At 33.3% G+C, this 13,642-nt stretch overlaps 1 protein-coding gene across 1 annotated transcript in view; it reads right to left on the reverse strand.

Annotated features, from left to right (window-relative positions):
• Positions 1–13,642, reverse strand: part of LOC111046567 (RYamide receptor) — a 121,827-nt gene that overhangs the window by 89,486 nt on the left and 18,699 nt on the right. Inside the window, exon 2 of the mRNA XM_022332144.2 lies at positions 2,366–2,616. Within this exon, the coding sequence (XP_022187836.2) occupies positions 2,366–2,616 (251 nt within the window). The remainder of the gene's footprint in view (positions 1–2,365; positions 2,617–13,642) is intronic.

Below are 13,642 nucleotides of genomic sequence, written 5' to 3' on the forward strand. Positions count from 1 at the left end.
GGTGCACGATATAATGGCAGTATTTGATTAACATTGGTTTTGCTATCCTTGTCTAGCTAGCATTCGACAAGGCAGATAGCGCTATTCTTCTCTAGCTCTGCAAAGTCTTTTAATAATGTTGTAATATAATCAATTAACAAAATATTCAATCTCAATTGAGAAAATGTATTATAAAATGATTTTCAAATAATGAATTCTTTCAACGAATCAAATATAATTGATTATTTTCAACAAGAATGAACAGTTAATATTACATCAGATATATCGGTATCAGCTATCCTTTATAGAAGGCAGTGGCAAAGCAGATATCGTCAACGCTGTTCTCCTATCATTCTCAACTGCCATCTTAACGTGGACCTCTATAGGTAAAATATTGGCATTATTGAAAACGATCGATTATAAATGATTAAATTACTTTTCCTTCATTCCTCAATTCCATTTCATTCCAAATGTAGAGTATATGTGAATCGAATATCGATCCAAACATACGAGTCAGAATCAGATATTAGTTTTGGGTAATTATTGAGTTCTCCAGTCATAGGAAACACAGAATTCTCAAGAGTTTTCCTACTTTGACGTGACTAGTGTGTCGGATTCAACTCCGACGTTTGCGACGCTTTGTCTACATAGGATCTCAGTGCTCCTGATAGTGCCTCAATAGTTCACATTGAAGTTACATCAGATTGAATCTCATCAGAGGTATACATCAAGTCAAATAATTCAAATCATCACTCGATAGCCAATTTATTGACTCTTCTGAATTTAAATATTATATAACAGTCAAACCTGAGTTGTGAGTTTGTCAATAATTGGTCAACCATTTTTCAAAGTTTCGGTCGAATTTGTCATACTAACTTGATCAGATGAAACTTACTGATTAAAGTAACCTTTTATAGAGAAGATCAAATCAAATCCTCCAATAATGAACTGGGTACTATCAAATAATATAGAAGAGGCGATGGGTGTTTGTCATGTATAGGCTAGTGATCATCATTCCTGTATTTTCAAGGGAAGACCATACAAGACAAAAGAAAAGTATATCTGCTTTTTTAGTACTAGCCTAGTCTATTTTGTTTGGATGAAAAACGACTTTCAGCGCTGTCAAAGTTGTCAGAAAATCTTGCAGCGGGATTGCATAGTAGCGCCTTGAATGCTGAACGGGAAACAGGGATAGTTTTCTCCAACCTGTTGTCCTAATATCTATCTACCTTCTTCAATGCAGTGAATAATTTGTGAATGAATTAATGCTTGCGGGTGTCATTTTCGTTATAGTCGTATTCTTGTAACTCTGTTGAAAATTCAACTGAAGCCATACGGTAATGAAAAGAAAAATAGATCTGATGATCAATGGCTATGATGTCCATTATTGAAAGATAACCCCTTACCTCTTTCCCGTTCAAGTAACCTATATGCTTAAAACGAACCTTAGCAAAGCAACCTGTAGTAGAAAGTTCAAAATACTTGCAAAAATATTTAATTTTACAGGAATACTTGCAGAACAATTTTATTGGAGTGCAGTTCCAAAAGTTTCGAGATCTCATGCTCTCCGATTAGATGAGCATGAGGGCATGACATTATATCATAAGTTGAGACATAGTCAGTTTCTCAATATTGATCTGAGCTCATATCATCACTCACTCCATATCAATTTACTTTATTCAAGTTGGATTACTATATCAAGTAGTATATATTTTGATGATTAATTCGATTCCTATCATACTCCACGTCGTGTTGTGCTACGATATTTTTTGGACTTGTCTTGATTATAGGATAATTGATAATGTATAATGAAATAAAGATAAATTGAGAATTTGGAACTGAGATAATTGAATGAGATGATTCCAAGAATCATCTTAGCAGGTATTTCCAAGAATGATTGAAACTCATCTTGCAAGAAATTATCCCAGAAAGATATTCTCATCAATTATTATCAATTTATTCAATGATTATCAAGATACCTATATGGATTCCGATTCTCTAGATATCTTTTTTATTGTTGAATTCAAAAATGATTGATGTGTTTGTAGTTGAAAATTATAGCCAGGAAGAGGTTTCTAGATACTTGAGAGAATCGATATTATCATGTATGAGAAAATAGCATTCAATACAGTTTGTGAGAGGGGAACATCAGTGTTCCCACCTCCCACACGGAAAGAAAATTTTAATACACGACTATCTAGAGAGTGGTATAATAAATTGATGTACCCACTAATGCCAAGTTGGAATGCTGCAGATTTTGCCATGCAATAATTTACGAAGCCATTACAGAGCAATAATTCACTCGTTGCACTCGTTTCTTCCAGTATGCACGAACATTAAGGTGGAAAATTAAATTGTCGGCGATAAATTGAGTGGAGTGAGTCACCTTTTGCCGAGACTGAGGACGATTATGACAGTGACGTTTCCGCTGAGGCTGAGTGTGGCGGTGACCGAGAAAAGGATGACCAGTGCCACCTGGATCGGAGGCTCGACCACCTCCAGGCTCGGGTAGTCGTAATCGAAAAACGCATCTTCGTTTGTCCCATTCAACCTGATGCTGCTGCTGCTGCTGCTGCTATTCTCAAGGAAAATACTCGAAGTCTGTGTATTATCCAACAACGGATCCACACTGCTCATCTGCAACAAGAATACGATGCATGTTTGTTTATATTTATTCGATGTCGGATGATATTCGATAGTGTGGCAAGAGACATCAAATGAGGCGAGAGACACAGTTCAATATCAAAGCAAAGCGATAGAAAGTATATTATCATTTAATGAGACAAATTGAACCACTCTTATGTGGAAATGAAAAACAAAGATCTTCATTAAAATCCTCCTGAACAGAGATATATTATAAAAATATTATCAGGGATTTCTCCTCTCTCCCTGATAAATATGACATCTCGCAAGTCTTTGAATCAGAAAAATACTTCAGAATTCTTGCCTGGTTTGAAAATATGAGATTCCAATTCATAAAATTTTCTGACACAATAAACCGTTATCATTATACTTTTTGTTTGTCCTTACATTTTTGGTGAAAAACATTCATAGTAAGCAGTCACAGAGTGAAGCTGTGATTTTCAAGAAGAGAAAAAAGTGGAATAATTTAGAGATTTTAAGCTGAGATACAATAGCCTTACAAAAGAAATTTGATTGAATTATTAAAATCTCATTGAAGAATCAAATTGGAATCAAACAAGGAATGTTCCAGAGCGTAGGATGAAACACTTTTTGTAAAAGGATATTCCAGAAGCTGTATCCTTCACAAAAGACCCAAATGATTAACTTACTGCCCCTTGAAGATTTGTCTTTGTGGAAAAATATCAGAGCTTTTGATTTTATGGGTATCAGCACAGTCTTTCATTGAGCTGCGTACATAATTGAGCGACACGAATACTCATTTTACTTTTTATTAGCTGAGTATATATGTATTTGTAAAGGAACAGTAAGATACAAAATAAGCGTAGCATCAGCTGATGAAAAATTAAATGCACGTGTTCATGGCGTTCAAGTCTGTACGCAGCTTTTCAGATGGCAATGTCGAGTCCACAGTTGAGATACAATTAAGAGTTTATTTTACTCAATTACTCAACAATACTTCAAACTGGTAACAGCTAAATTCAATTTTTGTTTGTCATCTGAGGATTTTTAGAACTTGACGTGAGTATTTGTACTTTAATTATTCGAAGTCATCACTAACTGTTCAACATAGAAAGGTTCTGCATCTACTGCATAAATGAGAATAGAATATTTGGGAATGAGAAATTAAAAATAAAAAATGAATGATTAGCATTCATTTGGTTATTGTTATCTTGTTGTAGATACCTAATTTCACTTCTCTATAAACCTAACATGCCTTTTGTTATTGCTACTTTTTGTATGGGAAAATCTATCTTTAGCATAACACACTCCAGTTTTCAACTACATCACTAAACTCGAATTCGATTTGATACTATTTTGTTCTATTCTCGTTATAATTACCCCTCTCCTGATCCACTGGTGAGAATGTGTTAGTTTCTCGTACATCATGGCTCACATTGTATTGTTCTACTGTATCTAACTTTTACAATTTACAACGTATCATAAACTTCTCCAATGAGGTTTATCACGGCTGTCCACCCACTTGTGCTGCGTTGATATTCGCGGAAAAGAGCAATTTCATTCGAAGCTAGGTTTTATTTCATGTGATCTCAACTCTCGACACATAACAAAGACCAGATGCTATTAGGTGGAGTGATATGTGAAGGCCGACGGTGGCTGGCGCTGGCCGACTGAGCAGCACGATCTGTCGTCGTAAAATTCACGCAAGAGAATGTAATAAAATCCTAGAGGCAGTGAGCGAAAATGTCCTTTTCTAAGTGTTGAAATTTACTGCCCCTATAAAGAGCGGCAAACCAACGATCCTTTTCTTGCACGGAACGGAACAGCACAAATGAAACGGAACAGAGGAGGCTGGTCAACCTCCTCATCATGCAGATTATCTTTACAGGTGGATTTTAGGCTTTCTAATGGAAACCTTCTCCCTAGAAAATCTTTGTCACTTGAGAAACATAAATCGTATTTTTTAATATTACTATTCAGTCTCAAAAAGCATTACTGACTTAAAAATCACTACTGCAAATAAAAGAAAATGCATATACCGTAGGCCTACATACTACGAGTGACAGCTTCCAATGAAACTGACCAACAAAGAAAGTAACTATGTCCTCAATGATATCGTTCAAATCCAGTAGAACATTCAACAACCATTCCATAAGAATCTTCAGTGAGATTTTTTGTCTTTTAAAATAGGTATTCCGATGTAGAGCTTGTTCCATATTGGAGCTTATTTCATATCTAACATATATAATTATCTTTCACATAGCTCACAAAGTTTTGACGATGTGTTAATCTAATCATTGAATGAAGCATTCCAAGATACCATGATTTTGACCATAATTCATTCCACTCCTCCATCTTCGAGACCAGAACCAGTCTCATAGATTTGTGGACGCTTTATTTTGAAAAGCACTGTATCAAGTGTAACTTTTGATATTACTTTATGATGCATCTGTTGGAGATGCAAACTGACTCTATAATAAGGACAATACAATAGGCCCACTGCTCTAAATTTTATGTAATATCATTTCCTTGTAAAATTGTGTTTGCCAATATAACACGAAGGTCAATGTCAAATGATCTGTTTGAGGTCTGTAATTAGAATATTCTGATTCCTTCTGAAAGGTTGAAATGCAGAAGAGAATCGTGTAGAGGTTGAAGCTGGAACTATCTGAGACCTCATCTCCCATCTGTATTTTATAACTAAAGCTGAAAATTGTTAGCAAACATAATTTGTAAGTATAATCGCTAGTACCAGTAGCGAAAGTTTTAAAGTTTTTTGAACAATGGTGACATTGTATATTTTGTATTGTTCGACGCTTGCACGTAGCATTTCTGGCTCAAGCAGATCTCAGCTGAACTAGAGTTGAAATCACGAGAAGTTTGGTGGAGTTTGCAGGATTGCAGGGTTATATTATTCTGGACCAACCTTCTATTTCAGCTAGCTAAGGGTTAGTTATGCAGGGGAGCAAGGTGAACCATTTGCATGTGAGCAATAAAAGCAATAAATTTCATGTTAGGTTATTGCTCAATAGTACTTCTTGAATCTGCTCACGTCTCATCATACTGTACATATAAATTATTTTTATCATAAAATTGTACGGTCTATGTATTATTCTAAGATTTGATAAAGAATGAATCATGAGATGAGTTTTATTCGATGCATGAAGAGAAACTTATTTGAGTTGATTGCATCAGAGTGAATATGAAATTCTATTAGCAGTGATGGTAGTACTGTTTTTGTGACGTACCGGCATCTCTTGAGCAAAAAATGATTTTTTTACGAAAAAATGGAAATTGTGTATTGCTCCCAAATACTGAAACTTGAAACATCCTGCTTCAGCCTTAATTTGAAGAGTTTTCCTGGTGTTGACCCCCCCTTCTGAATACTCTCAAAACCCCTCTCCGCCAATTGCGTACCAGAACCTACATTTTTTCACAACACTGAGTGATATTCATTGACTGGATTCGCTCTTTATAACGGTTGTCACTTGATCGTTACGAAATTGATGTATTTGTTCATGAATTTGATATGTATTTGTTCATTAATTTGATATGTATTTGATCATTCATTTTTCTATTGATTTGATCACGAGTTTATAATTACATGATTTGGATCACTACATGAATTGAATCGAGGAATTATTCATGACAGAATACTCTGTCAGTAAGACTGATGAAAAATAATGTTGCAACCTAATAATGACCAACTGTAATAATGACGAGAGTTTGTCTTATCAAACAACGCTACACTCACAATAAAGAGTTTTTCCTTTGTCCAATTACTTCCTATTATTATCATGACTGGCAGTTCCAAATGCTAGAGTATTTGAGAAATTTATTCAAAGTTTTAATATCTTCCGGTTAGTTGGTTCATGAAGTAAAACTGAAGCATGGCGGATTGTGATTGGTGGAGAGGGTGTTCTCGTCCACTACCACACTGGCACAGATTTTTGAGATTAATACCTACAATATTATCCTTGTGGAAGCATGATTTTAGTTAATAATTCCATCAAGAATTATGGTATTTCCTCCATAATGTTAACATCCAATAATTTATATCAACTTGATAATAATTATAATCTTATAATAACGTTGATGACGCGTGGGAAAATTTTTACAAAACTTTAGAAAAGTGTATGATTAGTTCCTTAGTTCCTAGGCCTGAGAATTCTCTAACAAGAGCTAAAAATATTATTTCCTGGATTACGAGCAACATTCACAGAAGATTGCAAAGAAGAAATAGACTATATAATAAAGAAAAAAATCGGCCTTTTGACTTGCAGTTGAAAAACTATTACTTCACTTTTAAAAACAAGCTTGCAGATGACATAAAAGTTACTAAAGTAAATTACTATAGCCAATTATTTGAGAGGAATGCTAACGATAAAACTACTCAATGGAGAATAGTTAATAAAATAACGGGGAGGAAAAATCAAAACAAAACTTTTGCAAGTATGAAAGCAATGGATAATGATACAATTATTACGGATTCACAGTTCATAGCAAAAGAGTTCAATGAATATTTCATAAGAGTCCCCAACAGTGTCAAAGATGATCTACTCAGGAACATAATAAACACGCTTTCATAACCCACCAGATAATTACAACGAGGTTTTCCAAGCACATTATCGTGATAATTCCTTATTTTTATACCCTACCACCGAATCTAATCAAAATCATGCCAAAAAAGAAATCAACTGGATACGACTCTCTCACTCGAACCCAATGTACGAAAGTAAATAATACACATAGCCCTTTTCTAACAGTTAACACAGGATTACCACAGGGCTCAGTGCTCTCAGCCTTAATATTTATTATCTTTGTGAATGATCTGTGTGATGCTAAATTGAATGGGAACATTTTTTGCTATGCAGATGATACAGTACTAGTTAGTTCGGGCAATTCATGGGAGGATTTGTTCAGCAAAATAAATGAGGATTGTAAGCTCCTCCAGAACTGGTATCTCAGAAACAGATTGGCAATAAATGTTGAAAAAACTCATCAAAAATTCATCAATTTCTCTTTACGTACACCTAAAATTTTACCTCAACCAATAATTTTTCATTTAAATAGTTGTAGATATGATTTTCCATGCCAATGTCCCCCAATAGAGCAAGTAGATGTCATTAAATATCTTGGAATCTTTATCAATTCATCTCTTAAATGGAACACCCACATAGCAACCTTGCAGAAAATTATTAATAGAGACCTATGTAAATTTTATCACTTAAGAGGCCTGTGTAACACAAAAATCCTCCGCACCGTATATTTTGCTCCAATAAATTCTAAATTAGAATATGGCATTGTATGCTGGGGAGGAGCAGCGAAAGTACATTTCAGTCCACTACAAAAATTACAGAAGCACTTTATTAGGATAAAACTTTTCAAAAATCGAAGAGAGCCTTCGTTTCCTTTGTTCCAATCACTGGGTATTTTCCCACTTCGGCATTTATTTGCTTTTAAAGTATTAAGAATTTTCTTTTTGCGTAGTGGTAATGATGGGTTTTTTAGACCCTGCTTTTCTGAAAGACGAATAGAGGGTTCCATCTCACGAGTACCTAGAATAAACTCCAGTCTTTTTGCGAAATCATTTGTTCATCTAGGTCCGAAACTGTATAACATTACATACCTAATGATGGCAGGAGGAAAACCTCCCTTACAAATTACACGAATATTATAAAACCTTGGTTGTTTCAACAACATGATTTAGACTGTTTACTTCAAGTTTTATCTTAACATGTCAGATTGTAGTTTTTACCCCATTGTAATCTCTTCATGAATTGTATTCTCTTTTTGAACTGTTTCAATGTTTCTGAATTTTTTAGTTTTGTTATTTGACATTAAATTTTTAACTCTAAATTTTGACTCTGAGTTTCGTTCTCTGTAAACAGTATTTTTCTTATAAAATTATTATCATTGTACAGCAATGGCCGCAGATAATAATTGTTATTCATTTTCAAAAATCAAAATCATTTATTCTTCAAAAAACAAATTTTCAGTATAAAATACAACACTTTCACAAAACTTGTCTAACCTAATCCTTATATGACAATTTACAAGACACATTGAGAAGAAAAAATCCCTGCAAAGGTTTAACCTGAGCGCAGGAATGAGCCGCTATAAATAACATACCGGTAATAACAATATCGAGGGAAACAGGATGTTGAAAAACTACTCTATAAAATGAAAGAAATTAATATTAAATATACAGACAGTTAAAGTTAATTGCAATAATTCGTGAAAATAGAAATGTACAAAATATAAATTACAAATATTGAACAGCAGCACAACTCATGATTATAAAATGATGATAATCATAGCATATAATTTATGTAAACAGTATCCACTATGCTTAGCATATTGAAATTTATATACAATATAAAAAGAAATGGAAAATCACGTAGTTTAATTCATGAATCAGTTCAAAAAACATTGAAAATAAGAGGGAAAGGTATTCACTACAAAAGAATACATTATTCAATAGTTACAAAAAAGTTTGATATTTGTTATTTCTAAAGGTTATTATAACTTTGGAAGGAGAAAATCTTTGATGAATACAGAAAGTATAGGGTCTATAGTAAATGAATTTTACTTGTATCAAAATAGTTTTTAATTGAGCTTGAATGCTACAATACATTTATCCAATTCATGCCTAGTTCTACTGTTTAATCTGAAATTGACAAAATCAAAAGGTATATGATTCAGTAGTCTTTTAGCTACGAAGACAAACTGCCTACAGCACACGTCCAACACTGTACGATCATTCTGAAAAGTAATGCTAGATGGTCTCAAATCATACATAGTCTCTCGAAGTCTGAATTTATTTTTGTTTTTTATTATATATAAGAGAAGACTCTTTGTATATAATTGTCTGACAGTTAATACTTCGAACTCATTGAAAAGATCACTGCTGGGGTAACGTCTTGGTTTGGAAGTAATTGATTTGATTAAAAATTTTTGTATGGTGAATAATTCATTGAGATGGATGTTTCTGGCTCCTCCCCAGGCTATTATACCATATTGCAGTACTGATTGGGCATAAGCAAAATAAACTAGACGAGAAATATCTTTATTCTTTAGCATACCAATATTGTGAAATTTAAAAATTAGATACCTCAATCTTCGACATAAGCTATTTATCAGTATATCCCATCTAAGATGGCGGTCAAGAATTTAGTTTTTGTAGCACTCGCTATTATCGGGCAGTCACAGTTCACCAATCTGTTACTAAGACAGGTATGTGAATGAATTTTAATATTGTTGAATTGATTAGGTTGGCCGGTTTGATTTGGAGAGAAAGTTAAATAAGTACTTTTTGTGGTGTTTAATGTCAAAGTGTGGTGATCCAAGTATGCCTTAATTTTACTGAGACCATTTTCACTAACTCTTTTCATGTCGTTCCAGGAGTTAGTGGTGAATAGTAAAGTAGTGTCATCAGCATATGATAAAATTTCACAATTTTCTTTTTCCAGGTTAAGCATGTCATTAATATAGATGAGGAACAAAATTGGTGATAAAACTGTACCTTGCGGGAGCCCATAGTCTGATAAATTAGCTTTACTTGTAACACCATCCATAGTCAGAAATTGGGAACGACCTTGTAAATAATTCTTGAAAAGTTCCAGGGGTACACTTCTTATGCCTAGGCATTGCAGTTTTTCCAGAAGCATAGAATGTGGGATAGTGTCAAATGCCTTACTCAGGTCCAGGAAGACTCCCAATGTCTTTTTCCTATTATTGAAATTATTATACAGTATAAGATCTCCACAAGTTTGACAATAGCATCTTCTGTGCATTTACCTTCTTGAAAACCAAACTGATTTTTGTGAATAATATTGTGTTTCTTTAGATAGGTTAGCAGATGGCTTTTAATAACTTTTTCTATTATTTTGGAAAAAACACTTAAGAGACTGATCGGCCGGTAATTTGATGGATTTTGAGGATCACCAGACTTGAACAGTGAGACGATAGAGGCTACTTTGAAATGTTTAGGGAAAACACCCTCCACAAAACACTTATTTATAATAGCTGCTAACGGTTTAGCTACAGAATTAGCTATTCTTTTGAGAGTCATGTTTGATATTCCATCTATACCGGAAGCTGAACTGTTTTTAAGTGAGGCAATGAATTGTAAAATTTCTTCCTTGTTGGTAGGAAATAGAAAAAAAGAATGCGGTGAATTAGTATTTCTGTGTGCAGAGTGTGTGCGATTGTTGCTGTTGGATGCTTTCAATCTCTCTGCAAAGATTCTACCTACATTAGCAAAATGATTATTCAAGACTTCTGGGTCAATTACAGGATTAGATGTGTTCTGTTTACTGCCTATCATCTCATTTATGCAGTTCCACGTTTTTTTACTATTACCCTTAGATTCTTTGATTTTATTTTTGTAATATTTCAGTTTACATTGTTTATCAAATTATTTAATAAGTTTCTGTATTTGGTATATTCTCTTTTGAGCCTGGTATTAAATGGTTGTTTAGTGAGCATCTTGTGCATTTTATCTCTAGTGCGAATTGAGTTAATAAGTCCTTTAGTAATCCAATTTTTTAATGGTCTGAGTTTGTGAGGTATTGATTTTTTTGTAGAGGCATTTTGTATGTATGTATTCATTTTATTAATGAAAACAATAGTGGACTCTTCAGCAGCACCGCAGTAGACATCAAACCACTTTTCGGAATTCAATCTCTCCACCAGAGATTCAAAATCAATCATAACTCTGTGATTTGGAACTCCTTCGGTTACCACGGCAATGGGCGTGCTTAGTTGAAGACATGTAGAGTAGTGATCGCTTACATTAGTTTCAAAAATAATATCACGGATTTCATTTGAATCGAATGTAGTATTTTTTAAGAATATATGATCCAAGCATGATACTGAATTGAGCTGTACTCTGGTAGCCTTGTTTATATACGATTTAAAACCATATGTGGACATATTGTTAAAATATTCGTTGGTTGTTCTACTGTTGGAAATCAGATCTATATTCAGATCACCAAGTAGCACGATATTCCTATGATCACGAAAATTATGTAAGCCATCGATGAAGAGATCAATATTCGTAGACGGAGACCTATAAATGGCAAACATAGTCAGCTGAACAGCCTGATTAGGCAATTGAACATCAAGTATGATAGAATTCGACTCATCAAGTACATAATCAATTTTTTTTACCCACAAGAAATCTTTCAGGAATATGCAGATTCCATTACATTTATTCAAATTCCCTGGCTGATTAATAGATGAATACCCATTTAGAGAGAAATCGAAAGAATGTTCCTCATTAATCCATGTCTATGTTAATATAATTACATGAAAATTAACTTTCCTATTCTGAATCATAAATGCAAATTCATCAAAGTTCTTATTTATGCTACGTATGTTCATTTGGAGAATATTAATATCATTAATGCATGCTCGGTTTGCACTATTGCAGGGATCAAAAGTAAATAAATCCTCTATTAAAGTGTCATAGCATTCATTAGCTAGTTCATCTTCAAAATTATTAATGATAGCCATGAAATAATATAATTGAAATAAGACAAGTTAACAAGGTTGAAAAAAGAGTACTGAATAAAACAATTTATTGATAAGAAACGTTCTAATATGCTAAAGTTTGTAAATGAGAAAAATTATAGAAATGTATGATTTTGATCAATACTAAGTTATAAGGAAAATAATAATTATTATTCAACTAAGAGACTAGTTTTCTCAATTTTTTAAGAAAGCTGAAAAAGTAAAAAAAAAGTATTTTATTTAGCAACTCTTACCTCTATATTATGAAATTTATATATAGGATGAATGTAAACTGGCAGCGTCTATAAAAAATTGCTGCTAGTATAATTCTGAAACTATTAGTGTTTTAAATGTTGTATTACTCAAATGCAGAATAAAGTTCATTTTCATTTCATTTCATTTTCATTCTCATACATTTAAACTGGTGATAATAATCAAGTATTGGGATATTGAACTGATTCGAATGATGCATTATTTCTATACTTTCACAATATTACACTGATATTAAGCGAATAAGATTCTATTCCTTCACTAACTTAGTCAGTTATGAATCTTCAAAAGTGTATTTAATAATTACCATTTATCAATGATTATTATCACTCAGATATACCAATTTAGAACAATATTAAGCACAAGTGTGTAATGAGTATTTTTTCCGAAAAAAGGAATCTAAGTATATTGGCTAAAGCACAGTTATTGCTAAAGCAACTCGTTTGTCCCATCAACTCAGAAAGGACCTTTCTTTTTTCATTGATTGTACGAATGTTGACAATCTAGAATTATTTGTGGTTTAAACATAACAATTCCCAACAATACTGAGTTATATCTAAATAGTCCAGAATGGAAAGAAGAAATCACAACACTACATGTGCTTGTTGAAGATTATGAGTTAAACTTTGAATAGACCTATGTAATTAAAATCGTCATTTCTCTTAAACTCAACTCCAAGAATAAAAAATATTGAGTCAGATTCTATTGTGAGCGTCAATACGATTAGTAGTGAAGCTTCTATCCTATGGAAAGATTTTCACAGATCTTGATTCATTTGGGAATAGAAATGAAGGGAAAGAGACTCCTAAAGAGCATTCCCTTGTGATTTGACTCAACACGCGGTTCGAAATAGAGATAAATTTCTTGATTTTCCTCCTCTCTCACAATTATTCTTCTTTTCTATCTATTCTTTTAGGAGTTGCATGAACATTTATCAGCTTTGTCGGTTCCAAGAGCTTAAGCTTTGGATCATCCTATCGGTGTATCGATTTGGAAATAATGCATGATAAAGCTTAGTATTTAATACATGGGCTGAGTATTTCCGCTATTTATCCGTTCAACTCACAGACGGTAATCGAGAAAAAACAAGGAAAGTACACAAAAAAAATCTATAAACTGTGAAACTGTACTGAGGATTGACGTATTGAGTTTGAATCCTTGGAGATGAATTAATTGTTGTCTCTGTATTTGAATATTATATTGTTGTCAGTAAAATTCGAAGTGGAATATTTTTATAGATATATTATACTGAGACGCTCCTGAGGATGGCTTC

This window comes from Nilaparvata lugens, chromosome 2, assembly GCF_014356525.2.
Source record: "Nilaparvata lugens isolate BPH chromosome 2, ASM1435652v1, whole genome shotgun sequence".
NCBI lineage: Eukaryota > Metazoa > Arthropoda > Insecta > Hemiptera > Delphacidae > Nilaparvata > Nilaparvata lugens.